We start from the raw sequence: 22043 nt of genomic DNA, 5'->3' as shown, positions 1-22043 counted from the left end.
CATCACCTGAGTCTATCACTGCACCACAGCCGTAAACAAGGCTTCCTCACCTATTTGCAGATAATCAGACAAACTTAACTTAAGATCAAGGTTCAAAATTCTGCATCAACAAATAGACCAGAGTGGGTCCAGTGAAGGATTAGCACCTCACCCTCTGACAGCAATTACAAATGAACAGCACAAAACTGCAGAGGAGTGTGATGGAAAATGATCGGGACATAGTGTGACTGGGTGCGTTTGACCGACCCTCCTGAACCCTTAACCTACTCCTGTTAGTTGATGTGATATTAATAACAATCATAACAACAAGTGTGTTATTAAAAGGTAAAACATTGTTCAAAACAAGCTTCATGAGGCTGAAACAGAGTGAGAGAAGAAGGTTTGTATCGACACCTCAGTTTGAGGCCCGGCCCCAACAATGCTTAAGTTTCCACGCATCGTGTGTGTGTGTGTGTGTGTGTGTGTGTGTGTGTGTGTGTGTGTGTGTGTGTGTGTGTGTGTGTTTTTGAAAGTACAAAGCGTGTTTTGGCTCATTGTCAACAATATGTAGAACCTGATGAAGGCCACAAACCACAGCGAGCTGGTTTAACAAATGTGACTGAAGTTTCGGTCCTAAACTATAGATAGACGGTCGTCTTTATAATTTATTTCTTCATACAACTGTCTCGTTGGGAGGAAACCTTAATGCTGTTTTGATCATTATTATAACGCTGGAGTTTGTGGTGTTGTACTGGGCTGCATTTTAATGTTAGTGTGAAGACGTCAACCACTGTGAATGAAGTGACCCAGGATTGTTTATTCATAATCACCTTGTTATTGATTATATGGTTTTATTTGGGGTCTTGTCCCAGGTTCACACTGGACTGATAACAATATACGGGTCAGAAACTTTAAATCTCCTCCAGGTGAATGTGATCCTGTGAGAGTGGCGCTCTGCTGCTGCCTCTCACCAGCCCCCTGAAAAGAAGTGAGGTGAGAATAGAGGACGGATGGTTGAACCGCCCTCCTCTGTACGCTGTGCTCTTCCTGCTGATGTGACTGACAGGCAGGAGTGGGCGGGTCATCACTGATGATGTGGAGCATCTGAATTGGCTAGCGTGCATAACATTTAACACGTCTCTATCTCTGTGTATCGTGATGACAAATGGATGAATGCATCTTTTCTGCACACAAATCAAACTGAAGATCATAGTGCAGTATGTCTGATTAATTGTTCATCAGAGTGACGGCCAGTGGAAAGAAGCTGTTCCTGTGTCTGGTGGTTTTGTCGTACAGTGCTCTGTAGCGCCTACCAGAGGGGAGGAGTTGGAACAGTCTAACACAGAGGAGCCACTTACTGCAGAAAAGAGAGGACATGTAATATGCTGAATATGTGCACAAACACAAGCACTCAACTGTGTGAAGATTACACAAACAAAGGCTTAAAATGACCGGGATGCTGGGTTGTAAAGCGTTTAGAGATTGTTACTCTTCTTTAGACAGCAGGACATGTTAGAGCCATGAGTTAACCACAAAGCTGCTGGATCTCAGTTTTGATGCATAAATGCTACAATCCTTAAATGTGTAAGCTAACACACAAACATAATGAGTGTCAGTAATTCAGTCCGGTTCTCTTTTGGAGATACATTCATATTGGACTTGTTTGCAATTTGTCATTTACATCCATCAGTGGGTTTGGAGAACTAAAATTCTGCACTGCAAACTGGAGCGTTTAAGTTTACTTCTATAGTCAGTGAAGCTCTAATGAAAGACACTTTTGAGTCACACTAAAGGAAATGTAGGATCCAGTGTTTTTGTATACTTTGTTGGTCTTTGTTAAGAATTTTATCCGTCTCTTGTAAGTTGTCTAACTTTTTGGGAGTGTAATACTTAATTGCTGGATTCCCCCTTAAATCTTGTTAAGTTGTCATTTCAATGATCTTAACCGTAAAGTCTTTATTGTTGCCTAACTTTAACCACACCTTAATCATGAGAGGAGGACATGGCTTAGTTTATTCTGGACAGAGATCATATCTCACCCCATGAATCACAAAACAATGCAGCAGCAATCTAGTTTAGGGTTTCTAGAAACCAGGCTACACCGCTCATAAATATGGTACAAGAGTGAATGAAAAATACTTTTTAACCAAATTGTTTCTGGATAAATGTGGTTCACATTAGTATCAAATCATGTTACATTTAGTCAGTGTCAGTTGTAGAAACCCACCATGAAACAAAAGTGCGCTGTTGGTGTTGTTTCATATTTTTAGGCCAATCAGATTGCTCTGAAACTGATCCCTCCCACTTGACATGATTACATTAAGACACTTCATCTTCTAATTTGATCTAATTTAACTGCAGTCTCAAGAGGATTAACAAGAAAATGATGATCATCTTTTATTTACTGCTGATTCTCAGAGTGGGGCGTAAGTACATGTAGCAATGTCAGATTTACTTCAGATATGTATTTATATCATTGTCATGTTCTTACAGTAATTCAGCAGGACATACCTGATTCTTTCTCTGTCAACAACCACTGAACCGTGTTTCTCTTCACATTTTCAGGATGCACAGATGATCTGATCTTTGAGACAAAGAGTGTTGGACAAAATGTGACTTTGACTTGTCCTCGCAATACAACTCAGGGCATATCAACCTTGTTTTGGATCAGGCTTGTTTCTGGAAACTTACCTGAATTCTTTAAAGGAACATACACTTTTGATAAAGATAGTGTTAATACGACTCCTCGCATTACAACAAAACAAGGACCTGGAACATTTCTCCTGCATATTCATCAAGCAAAGCTAAGCGATACTGGAGTTTATTACTGTTTTAGAGTGAACACACTCGATGTGATACTTTTGAATGGAACATTTCTGAGAATTGGAGGTAAACATTTATAAAAATCAGTTTACATCATTTAATTATCCTACATGTGTGTATAAAGATAAAAACATTTCTTAAGTACTTCAATGCTCACTAAAGCATGGTTATTATCATGTTTGTATTTCTCAGGACCAGAACCTGATATCACTGCCGTCATACAAGAGCGTTCATCTGATCCAGTCCATCCAGGAGACTCAGTGACTCTGCAGTGTTCAGTCCTCTCAGACTCTGAGGAGAAGACGTGTCCAGAAGAACAGAGTGTGTACTGGTTCAGAGCCGGATCAGATGGATCTTATCCCAGTGTCATTTATGCACAAAGAAACAACAGTGCTGGATGTGAGAAGAGTCCTGAGGCTCACTCTCCACAGAAATGTGTCTACAGCTTCTCTAAGAACGTCGGCTCTGATGCCGGGACTTATTACTGCGCTGTGGCCACATGTGGAGAGATATTATTTGGAAACGGAACAAAACTGGAAGTTAAAGGTAACTATCACTTCTGTTAAACTTCTTTTCCTCTTTTATTGCCACCTTACATGCTTTGAATGTTGGAAAATCATCTTTCTCCCCAATATTTGACAGCACTACTGTATATTCTGTAATAGCTTGTTTTAACCCAAGAGTGTGTTTTTATGGCTGCACCATTCCATCAAATGGAGATATTTTTAATTTCTTGGGCATCATTTGAAACATGTTTCTCGTAATTCATCATTTTTGGTATCTTCACATCTTAATGACAGGATGAAAGAAAATAAGGCTCTGTAGGTTTTAACAATGTTTTGCTGTAGATCATAAGTTATTAATTAACAACCCACTGGCAAGTCAGTGTGGTAAATTAGTTTAATATGAAATGTGCATATTTAAGTGTTAATGAATCTTGATCAGAAGTCAAATAGAAATCCATACAGATTGATTGTAGGGAAATACTTGTGACAAGTAAAATCCTCTTTGGAGGAATTACATTTTCATTTAGTTTTACTAAAAGTCATTGTTTGTGTTCATGTTTCAGAAACCGGCTCGTGGTCCTTTGGTGACGGTACATTTCTGGTCCTGCTGTGTGCTGTCTTTACTATTAGTGTGAATGTTGCAGCCGTCCTCATTTACGCCATCAAGAAAAACAAGTGTGATTATTGCAACAATGAAGGTAATGAAAGATAAATCTCTATATCTCACACACACATGAATATATGTATTTATATTTTATCATTAGTGTTGTAACAAACTACTGCATCCGTATCTATTTGTATCTCTTTATATTCTTTTTGTTTATTTCATATTCTAGCTGCTGTTTCTCTGCTTGAAAATGTTGCAAAAAGGAATTTAAAGGTAAGATCAACTTATTCAAAAACACTATTAGTATTTTATTGGTATTTGTCATCTTACATAATGTGCAATACATTTCCTCAGAGGAATGAAGACGCGTGGATTTATTCTACTGCCGTCTTTACCGCGATGGAATCTGGCAGAGGTGGAACGAGGGACGCAGAAACAACGGAGAGAGAGAGGATCTATGCTGCTGTTAAGGCTTTTGGGTTGGATTAGCATGTTAAGTGGACTGATTGAGGTCAGTTGGTATCGTGTGTGATTGCTGATGTTGTTCTTTTTAAAGTTAAAGGCTGTTTGTGCAAATGATGTCTTACTTTGATGTTTTGTTCTTCTGCTTACATGTAAAGCTAGTTGACGGTGATAAGAACAGCGGTGGTTAAAGGCCTGTCATCCACCTATGCGGCCGTCACACTGATTCTTTACTGTCTTTGTCTACTGGGTTATTTTTTTAGTCGTCTTTACCGTGATTCACCATTTCTAAAATAAGAGTTCTACCAAAAGTGGTATTTACTTGTAACTATGATGAGGATGAAATGTAATGTGTAGTAGTGTGTCCATGTGAAGTCCCAACTGGAATGTTTAATTGTGTTCATCATTACTGTTGTGCTGCCGGTTAATGAAATGCGTGACAGGAAATACTACTGCAGTCATAATGACATTAACAACAATATGAAAAGTTCAATCTGTGGCGTCGTCATGCAGCTATTTCTGTCTCCAAACAGACAACGAATAAGGTAGCATTCATATTAAGTTTGTTTAGGTATAACAACGTATTAAACGTTTATGCTTTTTTACTTCTTCGTTTTCTGTCGTTTGTCAATGTTTGAAACATTTAACTATCATAGTTAAACTATCATTTACCTATCATCATTCAATGGGATTCACCAACCATTTATACTGGTCTACCAATAAGTCAGACAGTAGTGGTTTGTAGTGGAATCACTGTGAACTAATTCAGTTCACAGTGATTCAGTGGGGTGGGTGTGAAGAGCAGGATAGCCTGTAGGGGGCACTAAAGCAAGAAAGACAAATCTGTAAATTTAGTAAGTAGATTTAGATTTATTTATTTTATTCATGTATCTACAAGACTTATCTAAAAGTAGCATATTGAGGAAACTAGTATGATAATTGCAAATGTATTTATTCCCTTGAAATATTTAAGTGCACCATACAACCAAATTTCCATACAATAATATTTAATATACACATGATTCAGTTGTAAAATGGCAACGTAGAGCTGAAAAAGAAAAAAAGTAGAATTACACAACAGAGAGCTCAATGATGCAGCCTTACACCTGAATTAGGTCCCTTTAATTTAAAATATATATTTTTTAATCATCTTAGAAGACGATACAAGCAGCAATTTTGTCAAAGCATTAGAAAACCTAGAAATGATGTGAATGTATTTAACACAGCGCAATGTTACTATGCCGTACAACAGTAACCAACCAACAGACTGATGTTAGTCACAACTGTACAACCAGTCACATTGTGGCACGCTGACATTTGTCACGAGATGAACTTGACCAATAGGAAGCACTTTATTTAAAATGAAAATATGAACTCGTCATTTGTCAAACTTGCAAAGCTGAGCAAAGTCCAACCCAATGAAGACGCATGGGGTTCGGTTGACATGCAGGCCTTGCTCCGCCTACAGGTGGTGCTGTGTGTTGTGGTCTACTCGCACAGCAGAGTACACACACTCTTTGGGAGACTCTCTTTTCTTCTCTTCTCTCACTTTTCTTGTGGACAAATTCAGTGCCGCATAATTAACTGCATCTCTGTCACCGTCCTGCAAAATAATAACTGTCTGTTAATAATACACTTTTATAGATTAGGACTGTAATATGAAGAACAGTTAATCACAACCAAGCCTAGAATAAACAGGGTATCATCAGGCTGCATGGTGAATGCTAAAACATTTGCACTTTTTTTATAAATCTGTCACCTAGAGCCAGAAAGAGAAACCAGGAGACCAGAGTCACAATAGTGTAACAATTCTGACTCTCTGAATTCGGTGCTTAGTATCAAGGTTGTAAACATATTTACCAGGTCAGCTGATTGATCCACTGTCGACTTGTCATGTCCAGGATTACTGGCGGCACTTGTCGCTTCTGCTGATAAAAGCAAAGCCTTCAGAATGTGAGCACACACTGGGAACTACATGTCATATATTAATGTGACTTTCTGTCAACCACACAACACCTCACATGTTCAGTTCTGTGCTTAACAGTTACACATTCACTCCTGTGAATCTCATGCGACTCTTCTAATGCCGGCCACTAAAAAACTCAACTAAGGCATTCAGTTGTTTGGTGCTGTATGTTGGAAAATGTTACATGGAGTTTAAGTGTTACGTTTTGCTTTTAATTTACTGAATACGCCTCAGCTAACTCCTTTCTTTTCTTTTGTAACGTGAGTCGCCGAGAGCAAAAGTGTGGTCAAACCTTTCGCCTAACTCAGAGGCCATCTTCACCATAAAAACACTAGACGGCTGGCTCGCGGGACCACAGTTTTGCATTCTGCTGCTCATGTTATCGCAGTTTCACAAGCGTGTTGGAGACCTACTGTGGCCTTCAGGTAACATAAAGGCGCAAAAGTTTCTTGCAAGAACCAGTGTTTGGTTTGTCCGTAATGGGATACTGTAGAGAGGACCCGCTCCCTATGCAGCTGATTCTAAGCTAATTATACACTTGTGAAAACGTAGTTGAGTATGAGTATTTATTTGTGCTACTAGATCTCCCTAAACCCTACACATTGTTCCTTTAAGGTAGTCATGTGTTAGTTTATCCCCTAAGTTTTTCTCTTTTGCTGGACTACGCGGTTTGAATTCATCGCAGAAAATATCATGTCCTTTATATCACACATTTAGCATTAAACTATAGTTATTAGTTAGTTATTAGTTAGTTTTCAGAGTATGGATTTACATTTACAAAAAGTTGCATTTTCACATTTGCCATATTTTAAAGTAACACACGTCTATGTTGTCCTAAAGAAGACGTGGATGGATAATAAAAGGTGACCTTTCCTCTGAAACTGTGGAATGCTTTTCCTCGACATTCGAGCTGCAGTCTAAGTCGAGGCCTTTTAAAAACAAACTGCTTCAAACCCACTTATTTAAACTGGCCTTTGTGTCGCCTAGCACTGTCCTATGTTTGTACATTTTTGTACAATTTATTCTTGTGAATCACTTTGTGATCTTGGTACTATTATAAATACATTCTACTTACTTACTTTAGTTACTTTAAATAACCATGGACTCAACGAGGCAACCATTTATTCAGAAGCTCAAAGTTTATATTAGGCTAAAACTAATAAATTACTACCTACACTTAGTGAACAAGGGTGAAAAAGACAAGAAGAAAGAGAATACAATTATTCAACCGTTCATCAACAAATAACAAATTAAGCGTATTCTTTTCATTCTGGAACATGCGCACAAGTTAATGCTTAATTAAGTCCGTGTACATTTGGGGAACCTACCTTTGCAATGTTCACAAACTCTCCTTCGATTTATGTAGAAAATAAGGAGAACAATCACAGTCACACAGCAGGCCAACAGGACTCCAAGCGCAATGACAACTAGTTCCAGTTTTGATCCTGGAATTAGAGAAATGTCAAAATAGACACTTAACACCTCATTCATGTGAGTTATTTCAGTGACTACCTCGGCCAATATTAAGAGAAACTCAAAACCTGGCTGTTTTAATACACAACTTACAATTAACAATTTAGAAAATGAAGGTTTCGTTCAACAAGTAGAATGTATTATCTAAGTCGAAACTAGCCTTCTTCCATTTGTTGTAGTATGGAGTTTTAATAATTTGTATTTCCTTCCACCTCTTTCATCAAAACTCTTGATAAATGAGTGTCCCTCAACTAACATTAACATGTCAAAGAGCTGCGATTCTGTCTGACTTAAAGATGCTGAATATTTATTTAGAGATGCATCCATAAATAATTGAAATGTTTAATGCATTTTATATATATGTATCTAATCAAATCTGACCAGCTTTAATGTTTAAAATGTACTGAAGAATTCACTATTCAGCATTAAAAACTTTAAAACGTACTTGTCTCCACTTTGGTTCCTTCACCAAACAAGATCTCTCCACATGTAGCCACAGCACAGTAGTAAGTCCCAGCATCAGAGGAGGTCTGTATAGTTTTGGACAGACTGTAGACACAACTTCTTTCTTCTTGTTCATCACTGTGAGTGTAAATTAATCCTGGATGAGATTCTCCTGATCCAGATCTGACCCAGAACACTCTGTGTTCATCTGGACACTGGACTCTGTTTTCTTTGTTCTTGGAGAGAAGTGAACACTGGAGAGTCACCGAGTCGCCCGGCTGGACCGACTCAGTCTCAGGACTTTGTTTCACGTAGAAAGATCTCTGCTGATTTTTAAAGTCTGTGTGATTCACAAAAAGGCAGTTAACATGTGAATTGTTTGACAAAGCAGCGAGAAAAATCACTGAAATGAACATATTTTACCTTTCACAGCCAAAAGTGTTCCATTTATGATTTTCATCATGTATGCCGATCCTGCTTGACAGAAGTATGTTGCTTCATCTTCTTTGCTTACATTTCTGATGTCAAGAACATATTGATCGTTCACTTTTGTGACTGAGAATCTTGACTTGTCAAATTGTTCTTCAAGTGTTATTTTGCTATAAGTTCCTACTGCAACAGTTTGGACCAAATAGCCAAACTTCAGCTTATACCAGTAAAACAATTTGGCTTCATCTTTAAGGAATGTACATGACAGAGTCAAATTATCACCAAGCTCAAGCACAGTCCAAGAGATCTGGTGAGGAACATCTGCAGTTTGAACCAAGGCTGAAGAAAAAGGACAAATACAAGTGCAAAACAAAAAGTGACAATCGTAGAATGTCTTCAAGAAAGATTGTAACTTTGACTTTTAACAACTTCAACACAGTTAAATCTGAACAATCATAATGTTTAAAGTTATACTTACACACTGTACCCAGAAGAATCAAAGCGGTCAGTGTTCCGATCATTGTGGTAGATATAACCCTTCTGTTGCACAGCGAATGTGTTTCCTGCCAAATGAGAGACAAAGATCAAGAGGTGATGAAGGTTTACAAAGTAGAAGTCACAGTGATTGGCTAAAAAGAAGACATAGCTGTAAATTGACCAAACCCATGATTGTGAACCTTTTAATGAAATCCAGATGGATTTTTGTTTTACTTCATTGTTAGACCAACTACACTGCATTTCAGGTGAAGAATGCTAGTTTGAAGATAAATATACAAAACAACACTTGGTTAAAAAAAAGATAAGATTGCTTACTCTGCCTCAGGGAGCAAAGGACAAATAGCTTGATTTGTCTTTTACCTTTCCTGCATAAGTGACGCTCAACATGTATTCTGAGTTTCTGTCTGCACCTTTAACAGGCTGTTTACAGCCTTAACCATTCTGACTTTTCTGTAAGAGGCTGGATGTTGCAAAGCTGTCTGACCTGACTAACACAAGACTACCAAACATCATGTGACCGATGTGTACAGGCAGCAAGCCACGAAAGAAAACTAACTCATAAATTATTGTCACAAATTCATAGGAATTTATTGTTTAAAACTTTTTGCTACATGGGCTCACTAAATTAGTTTCTGTAAAGTCCAATTATTTTTGGGTTAGTTTATCCGTGTGTGTTGGTTACTCATTTGAAAGTGACATGTCAGGACCCTTTATTTAATATCTCTATGAATTTGTGATTCTGCAGAACATGGTTTCAGTGTTGTGCAGTGATTATGTTGTAAGTGCATTTTTGTTCAGGAATGTTTGCAAAAATAATATATTGCTAAACATTTAGTGAGGACAACCACTGTCTTTCTAGTCTCACAGCACTTTGTAAAGGCAATTTACATTGAAAACAACAAGCAAAGCCACATGCACCGTGCTACACTGACAGGCGAGCCGTTTCTGCCTTTGACCCACCACTGAAGAGAACAGCCTATGAGTATCAACAGGATATGTAGTGAGGTTTGTGGTGCAAGAGGGGGAAACGCTACTCGAGGCATCAGAAAGCTCATTTTAGTTAAACCACTATACCTGATCGTTTACATTTTAACCTGCCTTATTGTAACTTTTTTGCAATTGGATTGCAGCACATTTGTTTTATTCTGAAGGAGTATCGGTCCGCTACATGCACTGAAACAGACGCATTATATATTTGGGAGTGTTTGTAGCATGAATAACTGACCAGGTGTGGTTTTATAAAAGCCTGCTGTACCATGAAACTGTACTTTCTGTCTTCTGCACTTTGTGTTCTTCATAACCCCCCTTGAGACTAAACTGGTGAGAATGAAAGAAAGTAAATGGGGTTTGAAACCACACCTCAGTTTGGCAGCCAAACCACAACCATGCTCAACTTTCCATTCGTTTGTCAGTGGTGATCGTTAATGCTTATCTTTACACACACACACACACACACACACACACACACACACACACACACACACATGAAAATACAGGGCAGCATACAAATGTATTTTGTATTTTTTTATTTTATTGTTTATTTAACAGGTACAATGCACATTACAGGTTACAGAGATAAAAGATTAGTCGTGGAATTGATTGAATAAACAAACATTTTGATATTTCTTGAGCTAATGAACAAAGAGTTTGTAAGCGTTATCTGCTGTTTGATGACTTATGTGCTTTTTACCAACAGATGGCAGTGATGTGAAGATCATTTGTAGCACCATCCATTACTGTAAAGTCTCAATAGACAAACACTAAATGTGAAAGAACACAAAAAACAGACGAGGGCTGAAGTTTGCTTACGTAGAGTACCAACCAATTCCAACCAGTAATTTGACATCCATCCATCATTCAATCTGCAACTCTTAGCCACTGCATCTGTTTAGTGATAGGGAGGTGTGTGTGTGTGTGTGGAGCCACAGTCCTCTGTAGCTCTGTGACATGCTGCATTCTAAGCCCGCCTACTTTTTAGCGGTCCAATCAAACGCAGAGGATTTGATTTAAATCCTTCTTGTAACTGTACACGGCTTCACTGAGGAACATGTCACAGTACAGAAGCTAAAGACGCTCCAACTTCTGTTTCACTGGGACTTGTAACTTCCTTAATGTTGTCTTTATTATTAACAATCTTGACCAGCACTGAAAACGTATTGGGAGAAAACAGAAGGAGCCCACGCTGACAGATCACAGGTCATGATGTAGTACATCTGAGGCCGTCACCTCGACATTTTTGAGGAGGTACACCTCAGCTAGCAGCAGTTAAGGATATTATATATCTTAACTTTCAGTAACTTACATGCCGTTTTTGCCAAAAACAACAGTTTGGATGCCCATGAATTGTCTTAGGAATTGAGTTCATATTATTGTGCCGTTCATGTTGCATGTAGAAATGAAATGAAGCTTACATCTTGTCATGGTGTAAACATTTTCTTTGCCTTTATTTTTAACTCTAATTACAATATTCCCAAACCTCAGCAACGTGTTTTAGTTACTTATTCATACTGTAGTTGCCAAGCAAAGATATTGGTGAGATAAATAATTCTGTCTTGAGATTGTTTGTTTATGAACCAATCTGCAGGTGGAAATCCTTAATAAATGACGTTGAGCAATAGTAATGTGGAGCGTGGGAAATGAGTTCCCTTTGAGGTCAAATTACTTCAGGGCCATGAGAAACTTGCCTGCTTTGTTGTTGTTGATTTTCTTCACAGGAAAAATGTTGTGAACAAAGTATGTGTAACGTGAGATGGCAAACACATGAAACACTAGCAACACAAGTTGGAAAGTTTTGGTTGATACATTTCCACTGTGGTAGTAGAGTGAAGAGCCGACATCAAGAGAGGCCAATCAGATTGCTCTGACATTAATCCCTCCCACTTTATATGATTCTATGAAGGTGAATCATCTTCGGATACGATCTAAATTAACTACAGTCCTTCATGTGAAAAGAAAAGAAAATGATGATCATATTTTTCATTCTGCTCGTGCTGAAAATGGGACGTAAGTATTCAAGTCACATTTACTCCAGATACATATTTTAAAATGACATCTTCATGCAGTAATATAGAGGAGATATATGAATGATCGCTGTTATTAATTACTCTTTTTTCATTTTATTTTCAGGATGCACCGAAGATCGGATCTTTGAGACAAAGACTGTTGGTGTTGGACAAAATGTCACTCTAACATGTGACCGCCGGCATTCTTGGCGATCAACGTACTTATTCTGGATCAGGCTTGTTTCTGAAACCTTCCCTGAAATATTAGGAGGAATAATAGCCAATAATTACGACGTTGTTAAGGAGACTCGTCACATTACAGCAAAACAAGAACCTGGAAAATTTGTCCTGTATATTAACAAAACACAGTTGAGCGATACTGCAGTCTACTACTGTATGAAAGTGAGCTTCAGCACCATGACATTCTCAAAAGGAATATTTCTGAGAATTAAAGGTAAAAACAGCAACAGAAATCATTCATGTTGTATAACAGCAATGTTACGTATTTGAATCTTTTGTTACGCTGCATATTCAGTTGGTTGTAGAGATTGTAAAACCCTCTGAAATTTAATTAAATAATGTATCAGCATTGAATTGATTATGACATGTTAAACATTTGTTGTTTTTGATTTCTCAGGACCAGAACCTGATATCACTGCCGTCACTCAAGACTTTCCATCTGATCCAGTCCGTCCAGGAGACTCAGTGACTCTGCAGTGTTCAGTCCTCTCTGTCTCTGAGGAGAAGACGTGTCCAGAAGAACACACTGTGTCCTGGTTTAAAGCTGGATCAGATGGATCTCATCACAGTGTCATTTATGCACAAAGAAACAACAGTGCTGGATGTGAGAAGAGTCCTGAGGCTCACTCTCCACAGAAATGTGTCTACAGCTTCTCTAAGAACGTCGGCTCCTCTGATGCCGGGACTTATTACTGCGCTGTGGCCACATGTGGAGAGATATTATTTGGAAACGGAATAGAACTGGAAGTTGAAGGTAACTATCACTTCTGTTAAACTTCTTTTCCCCCTTTTATTGCCACCTTACATGCTTTGAATGTTGGAAAATCATCTTTCTCCACATTATTTGACAGCACTACTGTATATTCTGTAATAGCTTGTTTTAACCCAAGAGTGTGTTTTTATGGCTGCACCATTCCATCAAATGGAGATATTCTTAATTTCTTGGGCATCATTTGAAACATGTTTCTCGCAATTCATCATTTTTGGTATCTTCACATCTTAATGACAGGATGAAAGAAAATAAGGCTCTGTAGGTTTTAACAATGTTTTGCTGTAGATCATAAGTTATTAATTATCAACCCACTGGCAAGTCAGTGTGGTAAATTAGTTTAATATGAAATGTGCATATTTAAGTGTTAATGAATCTTGACCAGAAGTCAAATAGAAATCAATACAGATTGATTGTAGGGAAATACTTGTGACAAGTAAAATCCTCTTTGGAGGAATTACATTTTCATTTAGTTTTACTAAAAGTCATTGTTTGTGTTCATGTTTCAGAAACCGGCTCGTGGTCCTTTGGTGACGGTACATTTCTGGTCCTGCTGTGTGCTGTCTTTACTATTAGTGTGAATGTTGCAGCCGTCCTCATTTACGCCATCAAGAAAAACAAGTGTGATTATTGCAACAATGAAGGTAATACAAGTTAAATCTCTGCATCCCACACACACATGAATATATGTATTTATATTTCATCATTAGTGTTGTAACAAACTACTGCATCCGTATCTATTTGTATCTCTTTATATTCTCTTTGTTTATTTCATATTTTAGCTGCTGTTTCCCTGCTTGAAAATGTTGCAAAAAGGAATTTAAAGGTAAGATCAACTTATCCATAAACACTTAAGATGCATCTTTTTTGGTATTTGTCATCTTACATAATGTTCAATACATTTCCACAGAGAAATGAAGACACATGGATTTATTCTGCTGTCGTCTTTACCGCGATTAAATCTGGCAGAGGTGGAACGAGGGACGCAGAAACAACGGAGAGAGAGAGGATCTATGCTGCTGTTAAGGCTTTTGGGTTGGATTAGCATGTTAAGTGGACTGATTGAGGTCAGTTGGTACCGTGTGTGATTGCTGATGTTGTTCTTTTTAAAGTTAAAGGCTGTTGTATGTGGCTATTATGTAATATTTAGCATTTCATGTATATCTGGATTAAATGTTGTGTTTTAGACCGTCCCACTGATACTTTACTGTCACACACACTTAGTCTTTGTCAAATGAATTACTTCTAGTCCTCTACTCTGTCATCTTTACCGTGATAAAACATGAGCATAGACTTTGTTTCACAGAGAAAGATTTCTACTGATTACGATCTGCATGATTCAGTTAAAAAGAAATGAAAAGGAGTTATAATGTAATTAATTTCTATGACATAAAAACGTGGCACAAACACTGAGTGTTCCCTTTTGTTGCTGTGAACCATGAGTTGTTAAATTGCTCACTAACTGTCATTCTCCCAAAAACTATTGCAACGACTGGTTGGACCACATATCCAAGATACTGCTTGTACCAGTTTGAATCAGATCTGAAGAAAAAGGATCGGTCTGATTGACTGCATGTGTGTACGCTAAGGTCACGATGTGCAGCAATATTATGATTTTAATCACATGCACACAGGTGACACAACACACCTTCTCTGACAGTTTCTTCCGGTTTCCATGGTCCTTTACTGGTCAACAGAAGAATAAAGCCTTCAGTGCTGTTCTTTGTTCTTCTTTCACTGAGGAAATACTCTCCAGATCTGATGTAACGTTAGCATAGGGGCGAAATCTGATTGGATAAAAGCTCTGCTTAAAACAAGCTGTGCTGGAGGCAGCGCAACTGAGGAAGACAGTAGCTATGCAATGAGATAATAAGCTAATGGAAAACATATTTAGAATACATGTAGTGAATTTATGAAAAATAATTAAATTATAAAATAGCTATAACTTTGTGATTCTGTCTAGGCCAGCAGAGAAGGCTTTGCACACACCTAAAACATACCTGTTGCTGCCACTAGATCCTCTCAGGATGCTGATTGGTCCGAACCACAACGCATAACTTGAAGCCTGACAAGGTGGATTCTTGAACAAATCAGTGGCTTAATGAGCCGTTTTTACACACTGGAGCCATTTACTGACCAACAACTGCTCGGCCCAACGGCTGAAGTCCAGTTTTACAGTGATCCTGCTTCACGCACTTTCGTAACTAAACTAATCCTGTATGATTTTTTTGGATGTATTGTTGGCTAGCTTGTTTGCTAATGACATGCAACATATAAATGAGACAGTATTTTTTTCTCTTTCAGTGAAGGCTAGCTGTTTTACTTCCTGTGTTTGTGCTAAGCTAGGCTAAACTCATCCTGGAGCTGGAATCAAATCTTTTGATAATTGTCTAAATTTGTCCGTCCAATCAACACTAAGAGGTGAAGAGGAGGACTTTTGAAATAGCATTAGCTACAGCATAGCCTGCTGGTTCTAATGAGAGTTGTGGGGAAAGTTGAGACGAAATGTGGCCAAAGCCACAAAGAAAATGTCACTGGTTACAGTGAGAGAAAGAGGCCTCATAATGTACAATTTGTCATTATGATAAAGTATTGCAATTTTGATCTTTATCTAAATCTTGATGATCTTTCAAACACTCTTAAATAGTTTTTATCATTTTCTCTTTTTTAATAACAGATACTTTGATTTGTTTTAGCACAAAAAGCACTAGTAAAACCAATAACATTAAGGACAGGCCCATTTAATTAATGATGTTACACTTGTGTGTTTTTCAAATCTAAATGTCTGCTTTGAAAGTTATGTGCACATGAAGACACAAAGTGAGAGGGATCAAATAGACTGTCGGTGGTTTTCACCAGTGAACTGATGTGCAGCAGTTACACACATACTGAGCATTACATGTTGTAGACACAATTAGTTTCCTTTTTAAAACATATTCAGTGTAAAAACATGTCAGGGGACAACTACTCAATTGAATAAACCCGTCACTCTTTCTGGTCTCACAGCACTTTGTAAATCCCTTCTGCATGTAGCGAGAGCAGCAAGCAAAGCCACATGCAACAGCTACACTGACAGACTGAAGCTGTGGTGGGACACTTTTGCACCCTTTGACCAACCTTCAAGGCTGTTTACTCACAACAGACTATTCAACAGGATGTGTAGTGAGGGAAGAGCTACAATAAGCTTCAGCAGACAAACTTATTGTTCTATTTTTACTTGTTGCTGTGCTCATTTAAAGTATAGATACTGTCTATCCTTCATGTTCTTAAGATGCAACCATCTACGACCATATGCATGTGCAATCTTAAAATATCACAGATGCATATTTGCGTGTTTTGTATTAATTTGCAGATTTATTCATCACCTGAGTCTATCACTGCACCACAGCCGTAAACAAGGCTTCCTCACCTATTTGCAGATAATCAGACAAACTTAACTTAAGATCAAGGTTCAAAATTCTGCATCAACAAATAGACCAGAGTGGGTCCAGTGAAGGATTAGCACCTCCCCCTCTGACAGCAATTACAAATGAACAGCACAAAACTGCAGAGGAGTGTGATGGAAAATGATCGGGACATAGTGTGACTGGGTGCGTTTGACCGACCCTCCTGAACCCTTAACCTACTCCTGTTAGTTGATGTGATATTAATAACAATCATAACAACAAGTGTGTTATTAAAAGGTAAAACATTGTTCAAAACAAGCTTCATGAGGCTGAAACAGAGTGAGAGAAGAAGGTTTGTATCGACACCTCAGTTTGAGGCCCGACCCCAACAATGCTTAAGTTTCCACGCATCATTTGTTTGTCAGTGGTGACTGTGAATGTGTGTCTATTTGTGTGTGTGTGTGTGTGTGTGTGTGTGTGTGTGTGTGTGTGTGTGTGTGTGTGTGTGTGTGTGTGTGTGTGTGTGAAAGTACAAAGCGTGTTTTGGCTCGTTGTCAACAATATGTAGAACCTGATGAAGGCCACAAACCACAGCGAGCTGGTTTAACAAATGTGACTGAAGTTTCGGTCCTAAACTGTAGATAGACGGTCGTCTTTATAATTTATTTCTTCATACAACTGTCTCGTTGGGAGGAAACCTTAACGCTGTTTTGATCATTTTTATAACGCTGGAGTTTGTGGTGTTGTACTGGGCTGCATTTTAATGTTAGTGTGAGGACGTCAACCACTGTGAATGAAGTGACCCAGGATTGTTTATTCATAATCACCTTGTTATTGATTATACGGTTTTATTTGGGGTCTTGTCCCAGGTTCACACTGGACTGATAACAATATACGGGTCAGAAACTTTAAATCTCCTCCAGGTGAATGTGATCCTGTGAGAGTGGCGCTCTGCTGCTGCCTCTCACCAGCCCCCTGAAAAGAAGTGAGGTGAGAATAGAGGACGGATGGTTGAACCGCCCTCCTCTGTACGCTGTGCTCTTCCTGCTGATGTGACTGACAGGCAGGAGTGGGCGGGTCATCACTGATGATGTGGAGCATCTGAATTGGCTAGCGTGCATAACATTTAACACGTCTCTATCTCTGTGTATCGTGATGACAAATGGATGAATGCATCTTTTCTGCACACAAATCAAACTGGAGATCATAGTGCAGTATGTCTGATTAATTGTTCGTCAGAATGACGGCCAGTGGAAAGAAGCTGTTCCTGTGTCTGGTGGTTTTGTCGTACAGTGCTCTGTAGCGCCTACCAGAGGGGAGGAGTTGGAACAGTCTAACACAGAGGAGCCACTTACTGCAGAAAAGAGAGGACATGTAATATGCTGAATATGTGCACAAACACAAGCACTCAACTGTGTGAAGATTACACAAACAAAGGCTTAAAATGACCGGGACGCTGGGTTGTAAAGCATTTAGAGATTGTTACTCTTCTTTAGACAGCTGGACATGTTAGAGCCATGAGTTAACCACAAAGCTGCTGGATCTCAGTTTTGATGCATAAATGCTACAATCCTTAAATGTGTAAGCTAACACACAAACATAATGAGTGGCAATAATTCAGTCCGGTTCTCTTTTGGAGATACATTCATATTGGACTTGTTTGCAATTTGTCGTTTACATCCATCAGTGGGTTTGGAGAACTAAAATTCTGCACTGCAAACTGGAGCGTTTAAGTTTAAGAGACTTCTATAGTCAGTGAAGCTCTAATGAAAGACGCTTTTGAGTCACACTAAAGGAAATGTAGGATCCAGTGTTTTTGAATACTTTGTTGGTCTTTGTTAAGAATTTTATCTGTCTCTTGTAAGTTCTCTAACTTATTGGGAGTGTAATACTTAATTGCTGGATTCCCCCTTAAATCTTGTTAAGTTGTCATAGTTGTCGTATAGTTGTAGAAACTCACCATGAAACAAAAGTGCGCTGTTGGTGTTGATTCATATTTTTAGGTTGGAAAATAACGACCGGCCAATCAGATTGCTCTGAAACTGATCCCTCCCACTTGACATGATTACATTAAGACACTTCATCTTCTAATTTGATCTGATTTAACTGCAGTCTCAAGAGGATTAACAAGAAAATGATGATCATCTTTTATTTACTGCTGATTCTCAGAGTGGGGCGTAAGTACATGTAGCAATGTCAGATTTACTTCAGATATGTATTTATATCATTGTCATGTTCTTACAGTAATTCAGCAGGACATACCTGATTCTTTCTCTGTCAACAACCACTGAACCGTGTTTCTCTTCACATTTTCAGGATGCACAGATGATCTGATCTTTGAGACAAAGAGTGTTGGACAAGATGTGACTTTGACTTGTCCTCGCAATACAACTCAGGGCATATCATCCTTGTTTTGGATCAGGCTTGTTTCTGGAAACTTACCTGAATTCTTTAAAGGAAAATACACTTTTGATTATGATGGTGTTAATACGACTCCTCGCATTACAACAAAACAAGGACCTGGAACATTTCTCCTGCATATCCATCAAGCAAAGCTAAGCGATACTGGAGTTTACTACTGTTTTAGAGTGAAAAAACTTGATATGACACTTTTGAAAGGAACATTTCTGAGAATTGGAGGTAAACATTTAGAAAAATCAGTTTACATATTTTAATTATCCTACTTGTATGTATACAGATAAAAACATTTCTTAAGTACTTCAATGCTCACTAAAGCATGGTTATTATCATGTTTATATTTCTCAGGACCAGAACCTAATATCACTGCCATCATACAAGAGCGTTTATCTGATCCAGTCCATCCAGGAGACTCAGTGACTCTGCAGTGTTCAGTCCTCTCTGTCTCTGAGAAGAAGACGTGTCCAGAAGAACAGAGTGTGTACTGGTTCAGAGCCGGATCAGATGGATCTTATCCCAGTGTCATTTATGCACAAAGAAACAACAGTGCTGGATGTGAGAAGAGTCCTGAGGCTCACTCTCCACAGAAATGTGTCTACAGCTTCTCTAAGAACGTCGGCTCCTCTGATGCCGGGACTTATTACTGCGCTGTGGCCACATGTGGAGAGATATTATTTGGAAACGGAACAAAACTGGACATAAAAGGTAAATATCCATTTTTCTCCCTTTTAGTGCCACCATAATTGCTTTTAATTTTGAAAAATATCATACTCTTTGACAGCATGATATACTATATATTAGTATATTAGATTTTATGACAGCAACATTCCATCGAATGGAAATATTCTAGATATCTTCGGCATCATTTTACACACCGTCATATTTAGTATCTTAATGACAGGATGAAAGGAAATACAGTTCTGTGAGGTTTAACAAGGTTTTTCTGCACATAAGTTATTGATTAACAACCCACTGGCAAGTCAGTGTGGTAAATTAGTTTAATATGAAATGTGCATATTTAAGTGTTAATGAATCTTGATCAGAAGTCAAATAGAAATCCATACAGATTGATTGTAGGGAAATACTTGTGACAAGTAAAATCCTCTTTGGAGGAATTACATTTTCATTTAGTTTTACTAAAAGTCATTGTTTGTGTTCATGTTTCAGAAACCGGCTCGTGGTCCTTTGGTGACGGTACGGTAACGGCAGAATATTTCCATATAAATCAAGATTAATTTAGATCATGTATCATAAAACAATTGTACCATATGCCTTATATCATCTTGTCAAAATGGTTAACTTCAATTATTTGCTCATTTTCATATAGTTTCAGCACTCAACATGTGGGATTTGCAGAAGGCCAACACGGTTCTGATTCTGCTATTTGCAGCTCTGGCTATGAGTCTGATTGTTATTGCCTTCCTGATTTATACCATCAAGATGAAAACTTGTGATCAGTCCAACGGTAATACACGTTTCTAACAGTATCTTGCAAAAGCTAACTTTCCAGAATTAACACAACTGACATGTGTAAATTAACCTGCAGGGTCTTTCATCCTAAATCTCTGTTTTTATTTTATAACACAGCTGCCGTTGCTGCAACAGTCAGAGGTGAGCACCAAGGTCAGCAGGTAAGGTCTATAAAGAAAACATCACAATGGAAAAGTTATTAGCATTTTCTTTCCACTCTATGGAAATTAAAATATGCTGTTTTCATATTTATTCAGAGAAATGAGGACATGTTGGTTTATTCTGCACCAACCTTCACCAAGAGGAAAACTGGCAGAGCAGAGAGAAAGAATGTAAAAACAGCAGAGGGAGAGACCGTCTACACTGGTGTCAGGACTTTAATGAAAGATTAACAATCTATCGGTTACAGTCTTTCACTTTGATAACCTGAAAAATGTTCTACGTTTCATTTTGACACGTTTTAATGACTTGTTGATATTCTACAGCATCTCATATCTCTTAATTCTTGTTTAATTTTGTGCATTGTTGACTGTTTGAAAGATTGACCTTCAAAGAGTCAGAGGGTTGAAGAAGGTTTCCATCTGTGTCTTTCGTCTGATGTACAGTTTTAAGGCTGTAAACTTCTCTATGTATCAATGCTAAGGTGTACTGCTTTCAGTCTTTTCAAAGGTTTTCTCTTTTCTTTTATAATGGCATAATTTCATTAAGTCTTTAGTCATAATTTGTTTATTTTGAAAATAACTTTAGTTAGTTGATCTTGTATAAGACAGGGACATTGATTGGTTTTCTTATTAAATCACAGTAGAAACTAGTACAATACTTTTACAGAAATAAACGGCGACATATATGTTTCATAATTCCTGCAAGTTAAAAGCAATGTGACACAGTCTGTCTTAACCCTAAATTAACTTGAGATCTAAATATTAAAAGTGTTTTAAATTATCAGGGCAAAAGAAAAAACAACTATCAAACCTCTCAACAAAACTATACTGTTTTTCTAAATCTATTTGCAAATAAAGACAATAATTGAATAAGTAATGTGTTGATGTGATTCCTATAAAAATGATTTTAGTATTGACGTTCAGGAATATATCATAATCTTGAGGGTTGTTGTGAAAAAGTTACATTGAGCTAAAGTATATTGTATCAACTGGTTTTATGTTTTTGTAGTATTGTGTATGTTGAAGGAACACAATGGAAACAAGACGTCAGTCACGATGTCTGTGCACAGCGTTCCATTCTAGAGAGATCATCTCAGACCTACGATTAATGTAAATATTTTAGTAACAATGGCAATAATATTTCCGTAAAAAAAATGTCCAGATATAATCCATCCTTTATTGCACTCCATGATCAAAATGTCATCATTGAATAATCTGCTGTTTTAGAATCAATCAAAAATCAAAATTTACAATAATCATTCGGAGGCAAAAATGAATTTATCTGAATTTACCTTAATTAAGCCCAAACTGAATGATTTTTACACAAATTCTACGAATCGCATCAATTATCTGTTCTACGTACACACAAGTATTTTTTTAACCTTTAATTATGCAGGATAGTGCCGTTGA

General features: G+C 37.8%; 4 protein-coding genes across 4 annotated transcripts; 3 read left to right on the top strand and 1 right to left on the bottom strand.

Moving 5' to 3' along the window:
• Positions 1-2350: 2350 nt before the first annotated feature.
• Positions 2351-4982, top strand: LOC137876016 (uncharacterized). The gene is made up of 6 exons (XM_068715550.1): positions 2351-2405; positions 2545-2868; positions 2995-3348; positions 3872-4006; positions 4145-4188; positions 4270-4982. The coding sequence occupies exons 1-6, from the start codon at positions 2363-2365 to the stop codon at positions 4402-4404; spliced, it is 1035 nt and encodes a 344-aa protein (XP_068571651.1). The 5' UTR covers positions 2351-2362; the 3' UTR covers positions 4405-4982.
• A 241-nt stretch (positions 4983-5223) lies between these two features.
• Positions 5224-9578, bottom strand: LOC137876014 (uncharacterized). The gene is made up of 7 exons (XM_068715549.1): positions 9503-9578; positions 9168-9252; positions 8684-8778; positions 8262-8600; positions 7672-7788; positions 6238-6305; positions 5224-5980 (listed from the first exon to the last, which is right to left on the bottom strand). The coding sequence occupies exons 3-7, from the start codon at positions 8721-8723 to the stop codon at positions 5840-5842; spliced, it is 705 nt and encodes a 234-aa protein (XP_068571650.1). The 5' UTR covers positions 8724-8778; positions 9168-9252; positions 9503-9578; the 3' UTR covers positions 5224-5839.
• Positions 9579-12030: 2452 nt separating this feature from the next.
• On the top strand, positions 12031-14592 carry LOC137875707 (signal-regulatory protein beta-2-like). The gene is made up of 6 exons (XM_068715177.1): positions 12031-12190; positions 12314-12643; positions 12827-13183; positions 13708-13842; positions 13981-14024; positions 14109-14592. Exons 1-6 carry the CDS (start codon positions 12148-12150, stop codon positions 14241-14243), a joined length of 1044 nt encoding a protein of 347 aa, XP_068571278.1. The 5' UTR covers positions 12031-12147; the 3' UTR covers positions 14244-14592.
• A 4120-nt stretch (positions 14593-18712) lies between these two features.
• On the top strand, positions 18713-21484 carry LOC137875706 (signal-regulatory protein beta-2-like). Its single transcript, XM_068715176.1, has 7 exons — positions 18713-18761; positions 18901-19224; positions 19351-19707; positions 20170-20196; positions 20330-20467; positions 20590-20633; positions 20730-21484. The coding sequence occupies exons 1-7, from the start codon at positions 18719-18721 to the stop codon at positions 20862-20864; spliced, it is 1068 nt and encodes a 355-aa protein (XP_068571277.1). The 5' UTR covers positions 18713-18718; the 3' UTR covers positions 20865-21484.
• The last annotated feature ends 559 nt before the right edge of the window (positions 21485-22043 follow it).

The sequence above is a fragment of the Cebidichthys violaceus genome, unplaced genomic scaffold, assembly GCF_023349555.1.
Source record: "Cebidichthys violaceus isolate CVI_PGR_0920_01 unplaced genomic scaffold, fCebVio1.0.p SCAF_2, whole genome shotgun sequence".
NCBI classification, from domain to species: domain Eukaryota; kingdom Metazoa; phylum Chordata; class Actinopteri; order Perciformes; family Stichaeidae; genus Cebidichthys; species Cebidichthys violaceus.
This window is presented reverse-complemented; position numbering and strand designations above follow the sequence as displayed.